At 34.5% G+C, this 23248-nt stretch overlaps 1 protein-coding gene across 1 annotated transcript; it reads left to right on the forward strand.

The window, feature by feature from the left end:
- Window positions 1-13531: 13531 nt before the first annotated feature.
- On the forward strand, window positions 13532-18355 carry LOC126694728 (uncharacterized). The gene is made up of 5 exons (XM_050391216.1): window positions 13532-13715; window positions 13829-13926; window positions 15075-15174; window positions 17176-17358; window positions 18086-18355. The coding sequence occupies exons 1-5, from the start codon at window positions 13659-13661 to the stop codon at window positions 18206-18208; spliced, it is 561 nt and encodes a 186-aa protein (XP_050247173.1). The 5' UTR covers window positions 13532-13658; the 3' UTR covers window positions 18209-18355.
- The last annotated feature ends 4893 nt before the right edge of the window (window positions 18356-23248 follow it).

Here is a 23248-nt window from a genome sequence, read left to right on the forward strand (position 1 = left end):
ACTTTGTTCTATTTTATTTTCAAGAATGTAACTTCTTACTTTGTCTTCAGCCAATTTAATGCCCCTTAATTTCCTTGGAGTAAGTGAACTACTCATCACTAACAGGTTCCTCAATTATATTTGGCATTTGTGGCTCTACGATGTTGTCATCTAACCATTCCTTGCCAATTTCTTGGTCAGTAACATCTTCTCCAACAGAATATGGTTTTTCTCCAGCCATTTCTACCTTTGTTGGCTTGCCATTGTAACCAAATCATGTCAGTTTCAAAATTCCAACATTTTTGTTATATAATTGAGCATCAATTGTATTATTACATGCTTCGAATGGCCTATTATCAGCCTTCACCAATTCAACAGAATTATCATCATTCCAAAACATTAGAGATTGATGTAGGGAGGAAGGTATCACCCAATTTGAATGTATCCATTCCCTTCCTAGCAAAGCATTATAAGCTGCCTTAGTATGAACAACAAAAAAGGCAACATTTGTAATCTTATTCCCTACCTTTAATTCTACAGGTATAATACCTCTAGTTTTAGTAGATTCGCCAGCAAAACCACTGACTAAAACATCTAACTGAATTAAATCTGCCTCTATTTTATTGATTTTTTTCAACATTCCCTAAGGCAAAATATTAACTACAGCACCATTATCTACTAAAACTTTATTAATAGGTATTCCATCCATGTGAACTTTAATGAATAAAGGCTTTAAATGCTTTCACATTATTTTAGATGGTTTCTCAAAGATAATTTTACTTGGTGGAAATTCCAGCTCTGCCTCTTCTTTAGGTTCTAAATTCTCCATCTCTTCATCTGTTAATAGGATATGACATGCCCCCTGAGCATTTGAGCCTTTAGAACTATGCTCTTCATCTTCAATAATGTTCTGATTTGCCATAAACTCTATTGGCAATGTGATCACATTACATTCCATATTACTGGAATTTTCTTTTTCTTTTTGTTCCAATTCGAGTTCCTCTCCAAACTCATTGAATGCTTCCAAATCATCCCAGCCTTCAATATCTTCAAGGCCTTCCATCATATCTGCATCTCCAAGTTCTTTCACAAACTCGTTTCCTTCAAACTCCTCAAATGGAATGATCGAATTGATTGTACCTTTGCTTTTTTCTTCAATTTTTGATTCAGCCAATCTCTCCTCTTGCATCTCTTTTTCTTTCGATATTTCTTTTCCTTTTATTTCGTTTTTTGGCCTTCTTGCAATGTATACAGTGACTATGTTATCATCCATTTGATTAGACCCCAAATCACTTGTATATCTCTCTAATTTTTTGTGATCTTGTCACACTAGTTCTTGGTTCTCTTCTTTAGGTAAATCTTGAACCATTTCACTTTGTGCGAGTTGCTTTGATTCAAACATTCTTTGCTGCATATTATTGTCACTTTTGGCTTTTTACATACTCGTTTCATTGCCTATCAACCGAATAGCACTTGGTGACGTCTTCACATATTTAGAAGTTAATGTGCCTCCTTTTTGCGGTATTTCAACTTTAATTGCTTTCGCCTTGTTAAGTGGTGCATCATTAGAACTTTCAGGAGTTTGTCTTGGCTCTTGAGACTTATACATTTGCTGTCTAAGCCAGCGTCTCCTTTGTGTTCTTGTCATTTGTGGGAAATATGGGTTATATCCATATTTAAAATGACGCTTTTGTGGTGGTTTAACACTGACAGATTCCATGGAGTACCATTTATTTGGCTCCCCTATTGGAGGTTTGAAGGTGCGAAGTTGTTTTGGCTTTTCTACTCTTGAAAACACTAATTCAGCTTTTTTAGGTTCAACAATTGGCCCAAAACCAGTATCACTTTGAGGAGATTTTATCCCAACAACCACTTTTCTAAAAACTCGCGCCATTATGCCACTACACTGCTCACATAAGTAATCATCTTCATCAGAATCAAAAACCTGATCATCTGAAAAAGAATTATGCTTTTGTCATGCTTCTTTATAAGTTGTAGGCCTTGGTTGTTCTACCATTTTAGCCTTTCCCTTATTTGTTTGGGCATTCTTGCCCTGAAAAAAGTTTTCTTTACCATGCAAGCCATATTTATTTACTCGCATAGAAGATCCTTCATTGATTTTCAGTCTCTTCATCCCTTGGGCGAGGTGCAATGATTGTTTACCCTGCACATTAACACATTGATATACATTACATTTTGAGTTCTCATTATTTTTGAAGCTACTAATCAAAGATTCAAAATCAGCTGAAATCATATTTAAATCATGCAAAGGTGGAAAGGGATCAATATCTGCTTTCATTTGCTCTTTAGGCTTTTCAGGGAATTTCAAGATTCCTCTTTCAATTTTATCTTGAATAACATTCCTAAAGGTTACACAATCTTTTGTTTGATGTGTAAATGCATTATGCCATTTACAATAATCCCTACCATGTGTTTCTGCCTTTGCTGGTATTTTGTGTCTACCTACCAACTTTATCAACTTGGCTTCTAACAACCAATCAAAGATTTCACCAGACTTCTCTATGTCAAATGAGTAATCTCTTATAGGTGCTGAAAGTTTATATGCTGACTTAGCCTTAATGTTTTTCTTATCTAGTACATCACATACTTGGGGATTATGACCTATAAATTCTGCAATGTCTACTTCATAGTTAGGGTCATGAAAATAAGTCCCATATATAGAATTATTCCTGCGTCTTTCTTCTTTAATGAGACTCTCATATCTAGAAGCCCTATCAGACAATTCATACAGATCAAAGAATGTCACCCCTTCGAATTTTTTTCTAAATTCAAAATCTAAACCATCTACAGCAAACTTGACATATTCTCTCTCTGGGAGAACAATTTGACAACGCATGCGAGCTCTTTTAAACTGCATAATGAACTACTCTACAGTTTCATCTGGCCTTTGTCTTAATCTTGCCAAATCAGGAATTGACACTCTCAAATCTGTGCGAGAGAAATGTGTTTGGAATTTGTCCTATAATTCAGCCCATGAATTTAGAGAATTAGGAGGTAAAGATGAATACCAAGCAAATGCTTGTCCAGTCAAAGAGCTTGGGAATAATTTCATCTTACAATTTTCATTGTTTAAGACCTCTCCGCACTGTATTGCGAATCTGGACATATGTTCCAATACAGTCTTGTCATCTTCTCCAGAAAATGTAGAAAATTCTGGGATTCTAAATCCTCTTGAATATGGTTCTCTATCAATCCACTCTGGATATGGCTTCCTATAAATTGGCCTATGTCTTCGAAATGTTGGACCATGTGTGTGTTCCAAGATTTCTAAGATTTGGTCCATTCTATTGTGGACTTCATCATTATGACCATTATAATTATGTGCCTCTACTTGATTTCATTCTAAATTATTTTGTTCGATTTCAAATCGACCATTATGATGATTATTTCTTTCCAAGGCCATTCTATTGTTTTCAGCCCTCTGCCTTCGCTGTGCAAATCTAGGATTTGCTCTATTTCTATTAGCATTATCCCTTCTTGGATATTGCTGAAATTGAGCCATTTCATGCCCAAGTTCATTCTCTTGACCATTGTCAAACCCATTATCCATAAATAATTCTAGGTTTCCATCATTCCTAGGGAAATCAATGTCATCTAAAGGGATTTCTACTCCTGAGTTATTATTATTCCTTTGAGGAACTCCATTGTGATGATTGTTTCTCATGCGATGGTCATTTCCTCGAAGAACATTTTCTGTTCTTATTGGAACATTCATAGTCACATGATCATTATTCTCATTTCTGTGAGAATTTTCAATATGAGGAACATTTTCTGTTCTTGGTGGGTTAATCAAATGAAAGATATTTTCCGTTCTTGGGGAATTCTCAGTAAAAGGGACGTTTACTAATCCTAAAGGAACTTCCATATTTTGGAAATTCTCAAATAAAGGATTACTATTCACTCCTGAACCCACTCCACCAACAAAGTCATTATTTGCTCCTACGTTTGGCTGATTTAAGTGTCTATCTTTGCCATTTGCAGCAATGACTCAATGAACCAGATTTTGGTTTTCTTTAAGTTGTTTCATCTCATCACTCATGTAGTCAAAACGTGCAACTACATCATCTTTCATTTGATTAAATTGTCTCAGGATTACCTTTAAAAAATTTGGATTTAAATTTGAGTGTAATCCATTATGTCTAGATTCACCATGCTTTGTAATAGGCCGTGAAACTAGATTTGGTTCTGCAGAATTAGAAGAACCAGAATTATTCTCATTGCTATTGCTATTATTCCTCATTTTTCTTGTAAGGACTGGCATGTACTCCCACTGTGGTTGCCAATTTGTTTGTGAGAATACAAACTTTCTTAGAAAGAACTACTTACAAGACAAGATTTCGCACCAAATTGATGGGCTCTGCCACTGCCTAAACTAATAGGACTTCAAAAGTACAAAATATTCAACTAAGAAAAATAAGGGAACAAGCAATGTAATCACAATATGTAGATATCTTAATTCAAGTTCATACAAATAAGAAAAATTCAAATCACACAAACTCCTAAGTTAAATTACAAAAACTATAATTAGATAATTCATGTGAGGCAAATGCACTTACAAACATGAAGTTATCCTTCCATTGATTGGAAATGTGAATCAAGTTTTTTAGATTTTTGTTGTTGTCCTTTGTGATAATACCTTTAATCTTTATTTATAGTAGACAAAACAGTTACTGCACTTCTCCTTGTTTTTTGGTAACTTATATTGCACTCTGACTTAGTGGATAACTGACTGATATTCTCTTGTTATAACAGGTCTTGCAAGTTTTGCTTTTTGGGCCAGGCTTGCACTGATCAAGATTTGGGCCACTGATCCAGATTTGGGCCATGTGAACAATGTTTATTTATTTATTTTTTTTAGCCTAACACCATGTGAGAGAAGAGAGCTATGACAGATGAGAAGTGAGAGAGGAAAGAGAAGAGATCGAAGGAGGGTAGAGAGGAGAGAGAAAGATAAGAGAGAAAAGAGGAAAGAGGGGAGATGCACGTTATAGAGAGAGAAAGAAAGAAATTAATAAAAAAAATGTAGCAACTTTCTATAGTAAGTTGTTACTAGTAGCAACTTACTATAGCAAATTGCTAAAAATTTATAAGTTTGGCACCACTAATAAATAGGCTTTTTTGGTGGTTGAGTTGTTAAGATAAATTTTAAGTTATTTTAACAACATGAGTGTGAATGCTCTTAGTTATTAGTATTATGCCTATACTAGAGAGTATAAGGACGCAAAAAAATCTCATAATATTTTAACAGCATCTTTGTTTATAATGGTGCTAAGTCAAAGTTGTTTGAGAACACAAACTAATTCTAATGGGTTTTAAAGTACCAAATCAACTAAGAACAAAGAAACAAAATAGAAAATAATAATATTATTGATATCACAACTAGTTATAAATACCAGATTACAAGATCGCACAAGTATAAAATCAAGATTAAGCTACAATACTCCTAGGTTAAATTACAATACTCATAAGTTAAGTTATGATACTATTCCTAAATAATTCAAGCTAGAAGAAACACACTTAAAATACATGAAATTATCATTTCGTTAATCAAGTATGAAATTTGGTTTGTCAGATTATGTGTGTTCCTATAAAGAAATAACCAATCCCTATTTATACCATGTCATTGGTGGTTATTACATTATCTCATAAAAATTAAAATAAGTAACTCTTATAATAAAGTAACTACTCGCACACTTGCTTGCCTCTTACATGCTTAGATAATTGCTCGCATGCTTATTCTTTCCCAAATAATTATGCGATCTCTCATACTCCATAACTTAATAAGGGATTTTATTTTTTATTTTGGGATAATTACACTTTACCCACATGTGGTTTACCTCTAATTTGATGTGCCTACCCGTGGTTTAAATTTTGACACTTTACCTACCTGTGATTCTCACCGTTACTATGCCGTAACCCACCTCTCCCTCACCGTTACTCTAACACAGAAATATGTAAAAAAAAAAAAGCCCTACAGATCAAAAAGTTAGGGTTTTTGATTGCTTAAGAACTTCTATGAGAACATATGCCCAGAAAAATCAAACCTAAGTCAACCACTATAAATATCATATTTTCCTTCTCTACGTGTCTCTTTCCTCTCACCTATTCTTCTACAACATTCTCTCTCTCATCTCTTTGCTCTCTCTCTCCGATGGTGGAGTTAAGGAGGACATCGGCCACCATAGTGATGGGTTTCATTTTCCTTCGTTCTTGCTTCATGGGTTTCATTTTTTTTGTGGTTTTGGTTGTGGGTTCATCTAATTTCCTTCGTTCTCGTATTTGATTTGGTTTTAATTTTTGGTTGCAGTGGCTGTGGGTTTATGTTCAAAATTAATGGGTTTAATTTTTGGTTTATGTTCAAGATTTATGGGTATATGTTCAAAAATTCTGGGTTTAGCTTTTAGTTTCTAACTCCTTAATAGAAGCCACAGTGATGGGTTTCATTTTCCTTCGTTCTTGCTTCATGAGTTTCATTTTTTTGTGGGTTTGGTTATGGGTTCATCTGATTTCCTTTGTTCTCGTATTTGATTTGGTTTTAATTTTTGGTTGCAGTGGCTATGGGTTTATGTTCAAAATTAATGGGTTTAATTTTTGGTTTATGTTCAAGATTTATGGGTTTATGTTCAAAAATTCTGGGTTTAGCTTTTAGTTTCTAACTCATTAATAGAAGCCACAGTGATGGGTTTCATTTTCCTTCGTTCTTGCTTCATGGGTTTCATTTTTTTGTGGATTTGGTTATGGGTTCATCTGATTTCCTTCGTTCTCGTATTTGATTTGGTTTTAATTTTTGGTTGCAGTGGCTGTGGGTTTATGTTCAAAATTAATGGGTTTAATTTTTGGTTTATGTTCAAGATTTATGGGTTTATGTTCAAAAATTCTGGGTTTAGCTTTTAGTTTCTAACTCCTTAATAGAAGCTTGATACAAATAGCTATAACAATTGTTGACGTAAGTGTCATGAAATGCCGCATACAGATTGTTTCCAAGTTGAGACATGAAAATTTTGCAATGAAAGCATGTCTAGAAAATGCAGGAGGCGGACAATCCAACAAAGTTTAACAAACATAATACCAACATGGATGTATCTCATCTTCATTCTTTGCTTGTATTTGGAGTCAAAGATCTGCCACCTAAGTTGTCCTTTTCAAAATTATTTTATGCTAGATTCAAGCTGCTCAAGGTGTTGGATTTGCAAGGAGTTAAAGTGATTGAACTACCACAAATTTCAATAACCCTAACTTTTTGATCTGTTTGAGCTTTTGTTTTTGACATATTTCTGTGTTAGAGTAATGGTGAGGGAGAGGTGAGTTACGGCACAGTAACGGTGAGAATCACAGGTGGGTAAAGTGTCAAAATTTAAACCACGAGTGGGCACATCAAATTAGAGGTAAACTACAGATGGGTAAAGTGTAATTATCCTTTTTATTTTTTATGACGGTAAAGGTAGAATTACTTTATTAAAGAAATCAATACATGTATAATAGGATCCACAGGCCTACATAGACTCCAAGCAGCTGGTCTAGCTCATGGACAAGACATATTAGTAAGACATCCAGGCCAACATAAACTTAAAACAGCTATCCTAGCTCGTGTACAAGACATATCAGTAAGACAGCTAACAACTAGCTACGAGTTTCGTTGGTTTACCATTAACATTTGATAGTCATCAAGTAAGGATGTTGCCCCACGCAAAATAGCCTTGGGGTGGAGTTATGTGTCTTCAAAGTAGAACTTGTTCCTTGTGTTCCATATGGCCCATGACGTAATGGCCCAGCGCTCCATCTCCTTCTTTGTCAGCTTATCCATCAGCCTACGCACCAGCACAAAGAAGTTCAGAGCTTGTGCCTGGCATTTCTGAAGCTTTTCTTGGACCAGTGCCCACACGTTCTTCGCCATAGGACACTCCCAGAGTATTTGGTTAACAGTTTCTTCATGGTGTCGACATATCAATGAGGATCTACCTTCACCCTAAGCCTCTGCAAGTTTACGTGGGTAGGGAGGATATTTGTACAGGCTCTCCATATAAAGTTCCTCACCCAAATAGATCTCCATATACGAGCATCTGAATGTGATAGAGAGTGGTCCCTTGTAGATGGGTATTGGAGCCTTAGCGCCACCTTATACGCCGTTTCTACCGAGAAGGGCCTGCTCTTATTCTCTTTCCATGTCAGGTTGTCCCGGGCATGCATGTTAGTCAATGGGATTCTCAGAATGTCATTGCATGTGTGAGGCTCAAACCAGTAGGTTATCTTATCTTGGTCCCATTGTTTTGTGTCTTCATCCATTAACTCCCTCACCATTTGTGGTCAAGCTCCCCCTCTACGAAAGCATGGGTCCCTTGGCAACCACCTGTGGTTCTCAATCTTAATCGTGTTACCATCCCCCACCTTCCACTTCAATCCCTATACTATGACGTCCCCAACCTATAGTAAACTTCACCATACATAAGATAGGTTACTCCTCATGTAGGGAAGTACCGTGCTTTGTAGGGAAGTACCGTGCTTTGTAGACCCTATACAGCAAAGAGTGATGATGATGGATCAAGTGCCATGCTTGTTTTGCAAGCATCACCAAATTAAAGGCACTAAGATCTCTGAAACCTACTCCCTCCTTTGCCTTCGGTTCACATAGGCTGCTCCACTTTATCCAATGGATTTTCTTTTCATTTCTTAATTGTCCCCACCAGTATTCTGCTAGTATAGAGTTAATTTCCTCATACAACACCTTAGGTAATTTAAACAGGCTCATTGAGTAAGTAGGTATTGCTTGTGCAACCGTTTTGATCAAGATTTCCCTACCGGCTTTCAATATATACTTCTTTTTCCAACCTGTGACTCTTTTGGCAATTCGTTTATGAAGCTGCTTAAAGGTGTTTACTTTGTTTTTACCACCCACCATCGGCAATCCAAGATATTTCTCAAAGTCGGAGATGATCTGGGCACCGAATATTTGGCAGATTTCTTTTCTCAAGTTCGGTCTAGTATTAGGACTGAAGAATAGTGCTGTTTTTTGTTTGTTGATAGCTTGATCCGATGTTTGCTCATACTGGCCCAAGATGTGCATTAGTCGTTCACACTTCGAAGGTTTGGCTTAACAGAACAATAAGTTGTCCTCGTCAAAGAGGAGGTGCGAAATGTGAAACCAATTTCAGCATGACATCAATCCTTTGAACTATAGTGTATCGGCTGCCTTGCGGAGTAAAGCTGATAAACCTTCCACACAAAAAAGGAAGAGATAGGGTGACAAAGGATCATCTTGTTTTATTCCACGGGAAGGTAAGATCAAGCCATGAGGTTCCCCATTTAGTAACACAGAGTAGCTCACTATGGAGACACATTGCATAGCTAAATGAATCCATCGGTCATTGAAGCCCAGTTTCTTCATTATCTTTCGTAAAAATTCCCACTCCACTCAGTCATATGCTTTGCTAATGTCAAGTTTCGCTGTCATATGTCTTGCCTTTCCTTCTATTTCTTAACCTGTGCAATATCTCATAGGCTACGAAAATATTTTCGGTAATAAGCCTATCCAGGACAAAAGCAGTCTGAGCATCGGATATAATATTTGGTAATATAGTTTTAACTCTATTGGCTAACACCTTAGAGACTAACTTACTGATCACATTACTCAGGCTTATGGGTCGATAGTTTGACATGGACTGGGGTTCTTTCTTTTTTGGTATGAGTAGAATGTGTGTGAAATCCATTTTTCTAAGAAAGTGTCCCGAGTTCAACATAGACAAGACAGCTTCAGTGACATCGTCTCCTACAATGTGCCAGAACTTTTGAAAAAAGAAAGGAGACATACCGTTAGGGCCAGGCGATTTCGAAGGATGCATCTGGAAAAGGACTTTACATACTTCATCACCATTAAAAGGTAGGAGCAAGCTTTGGTTCATGTCCTCTGTGGTCACTGCCTCCACTAACTCTAGCATATCATCAATTGTGTTTGGGTTGGAGGTAGAGAAAAAATTTGTATAGTATCTCTCAGCCACCCCTGCAATATTCTCCTCTCCTGATCTCCACACGCCTCCCTCATCCATCAGTCCCTCAATCTGATTTTTCCTTTTCCTTTGAGAAGCTCTTTTGTGGAAGAATTTTGTATCTTTGTTGCCCGCCAGAAGCCATATTGCTCTTGAGTGTTGTCGCCAAAAGACTTCTTCCTGGTGCATTAGATTATTGAGCTCCTCCCTCTTATTGTGAATCTGTTCCAAGTTGTACACATATCCCAACTTGATAAGTTCCTCCATCTCCCTCTATTTTTATTCAATTCTGAACTTTGTGTTTCCAAAGGTCATGCAGCTCCATGCTAACAGTCTCAAGCGGCATTGTTTTATCTTCTCAAATAGTTTAAACATCGGACTTCCACTCCTTGGGTGTAGGTTCCAAGCCTCTCTTATTACAGCTTCACAGTCTTGGTGTGCTACCCACCTCTCTTCAAAATGGTGAATCAACTTTTTTCAAGCCTGGTTTTATCGGGTAACATGCTGTGTATTCAAAAGTATGGGGTCATGGTCTGAATAGGATACTTGCAAGTGGAAGACTCGTGCCTCCTAAACATCGCTTGCCACAAAGCAGTGGCCCAGGCCCTGTCTAGCATTTCTTGCATAAAAGCGTCCCCCGGTCGGCCATTCTGTCATGTGAAGGTATGTCCCTGGAAGCCTAGGTCTTCAAGGCCACACTAAAGCAAGGTTTCTTTGAAAGCAAGCATTGGTGCTAGTGGCTTAGTTAGGCAGCCTTGCTTCTCAGTGGAGTGTAGGATTTCATTGAAATCTCCTAGGTAAACCCATGGTAGTGTTGCCCTAGCATGTAGGTGTTTGAGGAATTCCTAAGATTCGTGCTTTCTATGCCCTTCTAGCCTGCTATAGAAATTGGTTATTTGCTAAGGTTGCTGGTCAGTTGGCAATATATGTGCGTCAATGTGATTAGGGGAGAAGGGTTTTAGGAAATGGTGAGTTTAATCACTTAACCATAATTCTAGCACTCTCCCTCACTTGTGGGCCTAAATTTCCCCTTAGTAAGTGGGGGCCAACAAGTGGGAATTTAACATTTTAAATGGGAGGTAGAGTGAAGACAGGGATTGAATTTAGGATCTCCTACTTTGATATCATGCTAAATTACTGATTGTGCCAAAAGTTTAGGCTTTTAGGAAATTGTGAGTTTAATCACTTAAGCATAATTCTAACTTAATTACTCAATATCATGATGCCACTTGTATTCTCTTAAGGATCTCATTCTATTGGTATTTTCCCAATAGTGTATTTTAATATAACAACGTCATATTATATATACTAATTAAAGGCCTGTGTGTTGTATGGTTTATTATAAACTTTAGAATATATATTTTATCTGATAAACAATAATAAAGTGAATAATTATTATAATAACAAAATGAATAAATTGCATTGGTATAATAACTATCAAATATAAAATGATAACACCTAAATAAAAAATTATTATTTTGTAACATACCAATTGTGCTTTAATGAGAATTTTGTATTTTTAGGAGATTGTTGAATACCTCTTTGTACACTATATTTTAGCGTATCCTTTGTTGAATACCTCTTTGTTGATTATATCTATTCCATTGAAGTTTCAAGAGAGTGGATTACTTCAAGTCTGGATGCTACGTCTATATTTTTATACGTGGATCTCATATTTATGCCACAAGTTTTCTAATTTTTTTTTCATTTACTTAGTTCATTTTTTTTTATTGAGATTTGTAAATAATTAATTTTGTAAAATATTTATGAAAGAATTATACAAAACCAAACATGATATTGCATGTTTTTTTCTCCCATTTTCATGGAGTAAAAAATGTTGCCAATGCCCATTTGGCATGACAATCGTTTCTTAGAATTATAAATGTTGATAGGATTGTAGAGAGAGGAAGATAGAATTTAAGGTGAATAATTATGTAGATAACTCATAACTTCTATATGAACATTAAAATTTTGTTAGATTAGAAAAAAAAAAACAATTTAATTATTAGGACTCTAAATGATGTATCAGTATTAATAATGTTTAGGGTCTGTTTGGTTAGGCATTTGTGAGTTTAAATGAGCTTCTTTAAAACCCAAAACTTTGTTTTGTAAAACACACCTTTAATATTTTATAGCAATTGTTGTGGAATGCAGGTGGATTTTTTTTTTACTAAGGCATGTGAAGGTCTCATATTTAATCATCTCAAGCAACTTCATGCCACGCTTGAGGTTATCACTTATTCATTCTTTGCTTGCATGATGGGTCACATAAGTCACAAATGATGTGTTTTATCTCCTAAAAATGCATTCTTTTTCAATTTTTTCACTTCAAAATAAATTGTTTTGGTCATAGGAATTATTACTACACTTCGCCCTTTCTACCAACAACAACAATAGTAAACAAAGAAAATGGAATATGCCCAATTTTGGAACCAAATTAAAATAATAAAAAAACCATTTTCCATTTGCATAGGAATTTGTCACATTGATTGATAATGTATAAACTCTTCTTTTATTGGTGGATTCAGGTCAAGATGATAAGTATTGTATAGACACATAAAAACAAATCTTTTTTTGAGAATCTAAAAACAAATCTTTATTACAAAGAATAAATAGAAATACAAAGTCATAGTGTCTAGCTCTAGCTCTATCACTACTATTATCTATATTAACTCTACCTAAGTGTTTTTATTTTTAGATCTCACTTTTGCACTCACATTAAATTTTGCTTCTTTTTCATTTCACTTCACAAAACCAATTATGCAATGTATAGTTGGCTGTGGATGAAGACTGGACTTGGCAAGTAGAAGCCAACATTGTTTAGAGTTTCTCCTTGACTTTTATTGATTGTCATAGCATAACAGATCTAATAATTTAAGTTAGATTTGAACCAAAAAACCACAAAACACAAGCATTTTTAGGTACAAATATATTTTTTAAAATAAAAAAGTACATATATTATTAATAATAATAACAACAAGGTTTTTTAGAATAAAAAATCATAAGAAGTTTTTTTTTTTTTTTTTTGAATAAGAAGATTGCAACTTTATTATTATTATTATTTTTTGATAATCTAGATTGCAACTTAATTGGGAATAAGATAAATTCAAAATATCTTGAGGTACAACCAACTCGATCATATAAGAATTTTCTTTATCCAAGTTACAGAATCATATGACAAAGATAAATAAGTAGAGAGAGAGGTGACATAATTAGTTTTGTGGAGTTCTAGAAAAAAGAAATATAATGTTTAAATGAAATAAAAATAAAATATTAAGATTGATGTAGTTGTCTATAAATAGTACATTAACTAAAGTAACAAAAGTGAAGATTTGGGAGTCAATTCAACTAAAAATTGTATTGAGCATGATGCTAATAATCTAAAATTCTCCTTTTCTCATATCTCTCTAAGAAAAAAAAAATTTCCTCTCTCTCTCTATCTCTGTCTCTCTTTTTGTTGATATTTTTTAAAGGCCCATGGGCCTAGAGAATTTAGTCTGGGCCAAACTTGGGCCTGAAATTACACCCCCCAAAAAAAAAAAACTGCCATGTCCTCTACTGAAACTCGATGATGCGTCACTGACACTCCAAATCTGGAACCAAAAACGCAACCTCTCAAAGAAATTATTAAAAGCGAGACTCAGATCAGATCAGATCTCACTCTCACTCTCTCATCACATGGCTCCTGTTGCTCCTCGATCCGGCGACGCAATCTTCGCCAGCGTCGAACGTGTGGTAAGCCCTAAAGCCCCCCCTTTTTCTCATTTCAAAAAATTACCTGTTTTCAATTCCATAATTTCCGATTCATTTTCTCGAGAACCAAACGGAGCTTTGAAAAATTGGTGTAGAATGCGGAGCTGTTTACCTTGACGTACGGTGCGATCGTGCGCCAGTTGCTTACCGATCTGGAGGAGGTCGAGGAAGTCAACAAGCAGCTTGATCAAATGTAAATTTTTAGTTTTTATCAGTTTCTTACGGTTTTTTCCTTTTATATTTCGTAGATTTTTGTGTGCGATTTGCTAAAAATGTTGGTTTGATCCGAAGAGTGTGAATTTGGATGATTAAATTTGATTATAGTTATAAGAATTTTATATAGACTTAATTGGGCAATTATTATGATCTTGATATTCACTTATCATCTGTCTCTGGCATAGTTATATCTCATAGTTTTATGTGATTTTTCAAATTATGGGTTAGTTATATTTCATAGATGTTTGATTGGCTTGAAGATGGTTTTGGTTTGGAAAGTTTACATTTTTATTTTCTTGTAAGAATTGTATTTAAACACTTAAATGGGCACTTATTATGATCTTGACATCCACTTATTCTTTAGCGCGAAAGAAACAATTAAACAGGGAAGATTAAAGAACATTATCTGAGTATTTTTTTTTCCCCCAATTTCCTTTTCTTAGCCTGGCATACTAGGCTAGGATTCAAACACATACTCAATCCTACTATTTAAGTTTGATGGGTCTTGACCAAAAACTTTGGAAGAATGTTGATTTATGCGTGAGCATTTCTTTTGGAGTGATAGTTAAAATTTAACTAAACAGGCTATGTATGGATTTCAGGAAAATTTTTAGGTATTAAAAGCTTACAAGATACAAATCCACAGTTAGGTACATATTTGAAGACTCTTTATCATTAGATGTTATTTTATTGCTTTGCACTGAGGACTTATTCCCTATTCCAAGAACCTGCCTAACAAATCTATGCTCATTTGCTTACTTATCCGTCAAGAATTTACAACTCTATAATCAAATAGTAGCATTTCATTTCTTGTTCATACCCCCCCTCCCCTTCCTTTTGTTGGAGGTGTGCATGGAGGGGGATACTTGACAAATGCATTGACATACCTTTATCTGATATTGCACTCCCTATTTTCTTTCTACTTTAATGCCAATGAAATTTCTTTTACTTTATAAGAAAAATATACCTGATATTACATTGTGAACATTAACATTATTTCATCTCCAATGGGTAATCTCCTACTGCCGACAAACCTTAAGTTATCATATTTGAGCATCAAATGCAAAATTGTTGATTAGATCATTGTAATATCAGAACTAATTTGACTAGTTAATTATCTTGCAGGGGTTATAATATTGGAATTAGACTAATTGATGAGTTTCTAGCAAAATCTAATGTTGCCAGATGTGTTGACTTCAAGGAGACAGCTGAAGTAATTGCAAAGGTCTGTTATCATCATTATTTATATATATAAAAAAGGTCTGTTATCATTGCTTGCCTCTTTACACATGAGAATTATATGTTGGCTCAACTTTCCTCCTACTTGTCCAGGCCTCTATTACTTCTTCTATTCCAATTCATTATTTATCTATTTATTTTTTTTGGGCAGCCCCAGGGGGTTGGGGGGGGTGGGGGGGGGGGGGTGTGAGATAAGAGAGAAGGAGGAGGTGGGTGCAACAAAAAGAACAGGATGTATTGTTGGTGGTTAGTAGACTTGGTGGATGAAGACAGAAAGACTGGAATATACTTTTGCCAAAAAGATTTATCACTTAATGGATTACAGAGTTGCCATTTAAGAGCACATTGGCACCATTTAAGCTAGAGTATGTTGGCTCTAATGGTTCATATTTTATTCAGGGAAAAAAAAAAGCCCTTGGAAAACTGTTCCATGCTTCAGTGTGGGAAATCAATTTTAGACTTCATCTAGTGAAGGTGCTATGTTCTTCTTTTGTACGAAAGGAGTTTGTGAGTCGGAGCTTCAACCTCAGTGGCTTGTCATATGGCTGAAATCTGGGAAGGATGGAGACAATGGATTTTGTTGAATTGAGGAGCTATCTTGGGTTTGTTCTATTGAAAGGCATTTGAAATGCTTGGAAAGCATTTTAGCATGATCTTGGTTGCTGGTTGGCTCCATAAAAATCTTGTCTCTAGACTTATCACTTATGTTTAGGACTTCATAGTTTTTGGCATAGGATAGGCTTGATGATAACTTACATTGATATTGGATTTGTGAGTGCAATACAGGTTTAGAAGTTGGGAGTCACTGGGCTCTCGCCCTAACTTACATTGCAATTAAGGTTTTAAGTGTTGGCGAAGATAGGATAGGTGGAGTTAATAGAACTAGAAGTTTAATCTATCAAAAATAGAAATAGAACTTCGAGATTAATTATCATTATTTTTTTCGATAAGTAAGATTAATTATAATTATTAGCCCTAAGGAGAAACACATTTTATTTCCTTAAAAAGAGCTGAAGTGCTTTCATAAAGTAGCTTTTATACTTGGACAGGTAGTCTAGAAAGATGCTTATTGTGAGAATTCTCATTAATCACATTAAGATGTGTCACTAAACCAAGAAGATCAATCATCTTTTCCATTGTTAAATTTCATCACACTTTTACAGGCAGTGAAAGTTTTTTTCTCAAGTGATAGGAATTACTCCACTGCCTTAACTTGATAAAATATGCCAACTTAAGTTGGGCAACCCAAATCCTATATAGTTTTGGTTCTGGTAACCTGTTCAACTTTGTTTTTCCCCATCATTTGATTGGTAAGTTAAGCACGCACCTGGTGAGTTTTGAACCCATTGATCACACCATTTTATTTTTCAGATTTGGTCACCTTTGACCCAATCCAAATCACCAGGATTACAGCTTTAGAAAAATTCTGGCTTGCTTGACAGAGTTAATATAAGGTCTTTTGGGTGTGTTCTGATAGAATGCATTTTGTACTTTGCTTGTTTGATATTAGCATGGATCTAGTTGGCTCTCCATAACATGCTTTGCCTGGTGAAGTAATTCACACAAGGTTTAAAAGTGTAGTTTTCTTATATTTTGCTATATTTCAAATATTTGCTGTGTCATGTATGTGGATTGCAGTCATTATAGGCGTAGAAGAGAAAAAGTCTAGGATTGAGATCTGTACAGGAATTTTCCCAGGTGAGTGGCTACGTCATAGAGTGGTAATTGGTTGCTTGGTCGAGCAGCTGCCCTGGGCACAGAAGGAAAGGTCGTTTGAATTCTTAAAACTCGAATAATAGGGGAACGCATATAGAAAACATGAGAGCACTAACAGATCAATTTGATATCGAAAGCATACATGATTCGGAGTTGTTTTGGTGGGGCGTACTAAACCCACTACGTACCACACCACTGTGCATAAATTTTCTATTGTAAAGAACGAAATATGTTTTTGTTCATATATGTCCTAATGATACTTCTTTATCAGGTTGGTTTTAAAATGTTCTTAGGGGTCACAGCATCTGTAAGCAATTGGGATGCTGATGGAACATGTTGCAGTATTGTTTTAGAAGACAATCCTCTGGTAGACTTTGTTGAGCTTCCTGACACATGTCAAGGTCTATACTATTGCAATGTCTTAAGTGGAGTCATCAGAGGGGCCTTAGAGATGGTGAGTAATATCTCCTCCTACTGAACAGCTTTAACTTTGTCCTCTTATTGTTTTCTTTTTCCCAGCACATTATAATACTATATAACAGATATTCTTAGTCGTGTAAATGCCTTCAAAAACTGGTCTCTCTTTTTGTGAATTTTGCAGTTGACATGTATTCTTCTAAAATTTCTCATTCTCGTTCATCTAAAATATAGCTTACATCAAGCATGGCTGAGAAAGCTAGCTTATTGGTGGCTGTATTGATTCAAAGTTGTGTGGAGTAACTAATGACTCACACTGTGATATCTTTTTCTTTACCTTTTCCCCATTTCTGGGAAATTCATTCTTTCTATTTTAAGGCAATGGGTATCACCATATCAGCATTGTCTTTCTCAAGAATGGAAAGGCATGGTCATTTGTTCTAAGAAGGTTCTGTTCTAAGCCATTTGCTTCATGTTGATAAATTTGATGATTCTATGGTTAATAGTTTGTCAGAAGATCGTAGTAGAAAAAGAAAATAGTCTTTTGTTCTATGGTTTTCATTTTGTTGCTTACCCCTTACGCTGAAGTTTTCCTGAATTTTAACATTTCAGAATATCTTACACCTGATTAATCTATGAATTTAATGTTGATACTTGCAATATTTCTTTTTTGAGAGGAATGTTTTGCTTGCTGCTATTTTTTTTTTTTTTTTTTGCTATAGTATCTCAATATGTGTATCTTTGCAATATTTTCCCACGTTCAGGTTTCAATGAAGACAGAAGTTACATGGGTTCGTGACATGCTTCGTGGTGATGATGCATTTGAGTTGCAAGTGAAACTTCTGAAGCAAGTTCCAGAGGAATACCCATACAAAGATGACGAGTAACATGTCAAGCTCTTATGTTATATATATACAATTTATGATTTTTGTTTGTTCTTTATTTCCCAATGTGTAGAATGTTGGTAGCTTAGCTTCTCTTCTAATGCACAAATCTCGTGAACTTAATTAAGCCAATTTTATTTCTTAAATTTATGACACTGTTATAAGGACTACGATTGAAAATAACAACTGCCATTGATATCTAATTCAAAAAGTTCGCCAGGAAAAGAAAAATAGGGAAAAGGAAAACCGTATGATCATTGGAGTCGTCTTCAGTATTATCAAGGACTTTGTGTATTCTTGAGATGGGTGCCACATTCTAGATGTGATGTTTTAAGTGCATGAATTGAAATCTGTGTATTCTCACAGATTTTGCATGCTTACACAAGGGTCATTAGGGCTGATCTGTACCAGTGTGCCTAATGACTTAACAATTTAACCCCTCCTGCTGTGTTCATTATGGGGGATAAAACAATGCGTGGATGATGACACCAAAATAAGTAGTTGGTGTGCCCGATTGTTTGGATGCTATCAATTATACTTTCTTGCATATAGAAGTTTTAGAACATGAGAAATTCATCAATTCTCAACTGGAGCATATACCAGTGGTAAATGTTGAACTTACAATCCAATGATCCATATGGTATGACTAGCTGTCAGCTGATGCGATAAACTGATAATAAAGCTCTAGGGTCGAGTGTGGGTTTAAAGCATATTGACTTGTTTATTTTTGGTTCTGAGAGGCCTAGGCCCAAATGGTAGACTAGAAGAGTTGGAGAGAGGTTGGGTTTAGGGGGCACTGGATTGAGTTGGGTTCGATGGCAGCAATTCTGTAGAGGTGTGTTACAAGCAAGGTTGTCAAAATTAGAATCTTACGTAGGATCATGTGGGTAGGTAGGATTATGAATCGTAGGATTAGATTGTGAATTGTAAGATTCTACATTATTTGAGGAAAAAAAAATTGATATGTTAAATAATTACATAAACTATACATTCCTTCATAAAAAAATAAAAAATTTGCATCTATTTGATGTAATTACTATACATCACTACATTTATTTGTAAGCATTATTTAAAAAGGCTAAAAACCTCAAAACGTGACACTCTATTAGGATATTATTTTTCATTTACGTTCAACTGACACTGTCTCTCTACCTTAGAATAGCAAAACTAGGTCTATTGGGATGTTATTTTTTCATTTGGGTCAAACTAAGCTTTCTGTCAATTTAAGAAGATTACAAAAAATTAGGATCGTTTGGAATCGTTAGAATCGTACGATCCTATTGATCGTAGCAATCCTACCAAAGATCTTTGAAAGATCCGGATCGTTTTAGGCATGTAAAATCATAAAATTGTAGGATCCAGATTGAGATTTTGACAACCATGGTTACAAGATGGTATAGAACTTTGGGCAAGGATGTGATGGTGGTTGCGGATGTGATGGTGGTTGCTCATCACTAGGTGGTCGCTCTGGGGTAGTTTGTTCTTTCTGGTTGGTGGTTGGCATTGGTTGTTTTCTTTGGGAGTGAAAGGTCTGGGTGGTGTATTTATGGTGTTTGTAGCAAGATGTCACTTTTCAGCTTGTTTGCCTTTAAGTTGAGATCTGTTTGGTTACATGGGTTTGATGCCTCAGTAGATCACCACACTAGACCTGGAAAAACTGGACCCAAAAAATGGTGAGTAATAGAAATAGCAATCCGTTTTACTAAGAATCATTTTCATCCGACCTATTCGAGTCAAACTTGCATTGGACTCGAGAAGTTTCCCAAGTCTCCATTGTAAAATTTAACATTTAATTTTTACTGACCCATTTCCAATGTTTATTTGTATGCTAAAGTTATATTAGAATTTTATGTTTTTGACGAAAATACTAATGAACTTGTCGACTTCACATGCCATTCTCATATATAAACATTTTCAGAGTGGATCTATTTTGTAAGTTCATTATAGATTTTTTCTCTTAATTATGTACTTTTTTTTTTGCTAAAATTAATTATGTACTTTTTTTCCTCTTTAAATATTTAACATTTTATATTTTATTCCTAAATTCTATATATTTAGTTATTTTTATAGGTGATTTAACTTTATTTCTTTTTTATTTTTGTTGGGTAAATTTCTTTCATGTTACATATATGATAAGTGTATGCATTTTTGTGTGTGGAATTTCTGGACTATTAAAATATTAGAATTAATTCTTGGACTATGAATCTATGGATTTATATACTGTTCAAAATTTTAAGTGTTTTCTTTGTATTTAAAGAAATACAAAAAATGATGTTAAGAGGTATGTTTCAAGTGTTTTTTTGGTACATGAAAAAAAAAAAAAAAATCATATCGAGTTGACTTGACCCATCAAAAACTAGTAAAAGGGTTATATATATATATATTAGCATTAGCTCAAACCATATCCGATTCGATTTGTACCTGACTGGGTTAAACCCAAATATGCACAACCCATTTCCTAGGACTTCGGGGCGGCTAAGGGCCTAGGCTACTTAAGCCTTGGTCAAAGTTCCCTCAATAAGAAAATGTCCAAATTGTAGGTAAATAAAGTGTTCCCTTCCCTATACTCAAGAAAGCTCTCCAAATTGTTAGCCAATAGAATCTAAGCAAAATTTAAAGCCTAAGTTTAAATAAAAAATGTTGTGAGTGTGCTAATTATCATTTTCGACTGATTCCTCTATCAACTAGAGGTTTCAATTTTTGTAAGTTAGTATCCCACATGATTAATTTCATCATTATCCACTCAATCACCCACATGATGACACACCAAAGAATCCCTTTCTCTTTCTCAAAACCAAAATTAAAAGATTTCATTCTTCCTTCACCAATAGACCTATCCATTGCTCGAGTTAGTTTGGTTTAGGGCTCAAACCGCCACTCTACCCAATCATGTCGGGTGGAGGATCACAATACCCATCATCGATCATGAAAAACCACGGTCTCAAATGTTGGACCTTCAACATGTGGTGGACAATTCAGTTGAAGCCAACGAAAATGGGTGACAACAACGAGTGATGATGAGGAGATCTTTAGATCTTTGCCATATTTGGGTGAAGTTTGTCAAATCTTCATCTGATCTAATTGTCTCATGATATCTTCGTCAGTCGGTTCAGTTGTGTTGAATTTCAATATGTTAAACTAACACTCAAATCGGAAGGATCAGTTCTTGGAGGAATTAATTCAACGTTGACTTCCGCCTGCAAGTCAGTCGTGGTTGAGCATGTGAATTGGTTTGATGGGTCCTTGGATAGTCCTATTCACCATGCACCAACTTGCTTAAAACTCTTCTTTTAAAAAAAAAATAATAATAATAATATTTCATATCTTTTTGTTGAATTTAGTGCCTAAACCTTGATATTAGTTCTTTATATAAAGTTAATCTTGGATCTGGTAAGTTGAGGCTATTAAAGGGATTTTATTGTTAAGTGAAGTTACAATAGACTAGATTCTATTGTTCTTTGCTTTGAAATTTATTTTGTTAGTTATATTATAATTTTATATATTAGGTAGTGTTTATTTAATTTGTAATGAATGTCTTAGAGAATATCAATTTGAATATGAAAAACTAAAAAGAAAAATATAAATTAATTGAACATCGAATAGGATCCTTAATAAATTTATTACCAACAATCTAAAAAGCATATAATAGAAAAGTCATGCTTAGTCTAGCAGTTGCTCTTGGCAAAGAAGGAGGCAAAGAGGGAAAGGTGCTCCATAGCATTTCGGGTTGACTCGAGGCCCTTTTCCAATTACTATAAAATGTAGCACCTTTATTTTTAGAACCCAAAAATGAATAAAAAATAATTTAGAAGATAATGAAATTATACAATAAAACGTTAACAATGAAAATAATTGCAATGATTTTCAAATATGCAATATAACAATTATTGATTATATAAAAGTCAACTTTTTTATTTTCAAAACTAAAATTTGTAAAATCCAAATTTAGTTAGCTATAATATCTATAATATCAATTGAAAAAGCAAAAGAAAAATCTAAATACAAAAACTTAATTTATAATTTTACATCTCAAGAAGTAAAGAGCATTTAAATATTGTATTGAGATGCAAAATTACTAATTAAATATAAAAAATATCCCATTCAAAGTTAATGCCATAGGCTTCAAATTGTATTGAGCCAACCCTATTAAGACTATGCCTCAGTTTGGTAAATTGGTGGTGGTATATTAATTTTAATTAATTTGTGTTTTATTATTTGATGTAAGAAATAATATAGGGGTCTATATTTATTATTTTTTAATTTTGATTTTCCTTTTGTCTTATTAGGATTTAAGATGTAATTTTCCTGTGGATTTCATGAGATTTGTGACATGCTTATCAATGTGGGTTTGAATGCCAAACTAGATCATGGAGACAATGGAAGCAATCGTGTCAGAAACTATTCTCGTGACATATCTATCAATCGACATGTTCTTAATTTTAATAATATTCCATACTTTGATGGCACATCATACAAAGAAGACTTCATAGATTTGATATTGAATCCTGGAGATTATTTTGCTTACACAAAGATTCCAGAATAGCTTGAGGTGCGCGGAGCCATAAAATTTTCTCAAGGGGGCCAAATCAAATGTGTCATTGTACTCATTCTCAAGAAAAAAAAAAAAGAAAAGAAAAAAAAAAGGTGTCATTGTACTCTGGTAGCTTTAATTCTCTATATGAATGCGTATGATTTTATTTTTGAAAAACAACAAAAATATTTTGCTAAAAAGATTTGCTTATATATTTTTATTAATTTATACTTTAAATGCTCCTAAAATTAAGGACTTATATATGACAAAAAAAATCAATATTAAAAGGAAAATAAAGGAGACAACAATAATTAAAGAGCATTTATACTTTTTTCTTAAATGAAAGGGGGTTATCACCTAAAATTTACTCAATATTTAAAATTTTTAACATTAAATAGAGGGCAAAGGGGCATTTTTGGAAAATCCAGAGGGGGCCATGGGTGCAACTTGTATTGAAGCAAGTTTGTGAGCGATGCAATAGATTGGTAGAATGATATAAAATATTTTAGAAT

The sequence above is a fragment of the Quercus robur genome, chromosome 8 (genome assembly GCF_932294415.1).
Source record: "Quercus robur chromosome 8, dhQueRobu3.1, whole genome shotgun sequence".
NCBI classification, from domain to species: Eukaryota; Viridiplantae; Streptophyta; class Magnoliopsida; order Fagales; family Fagaceae; genus Quercus; species Quercus robur.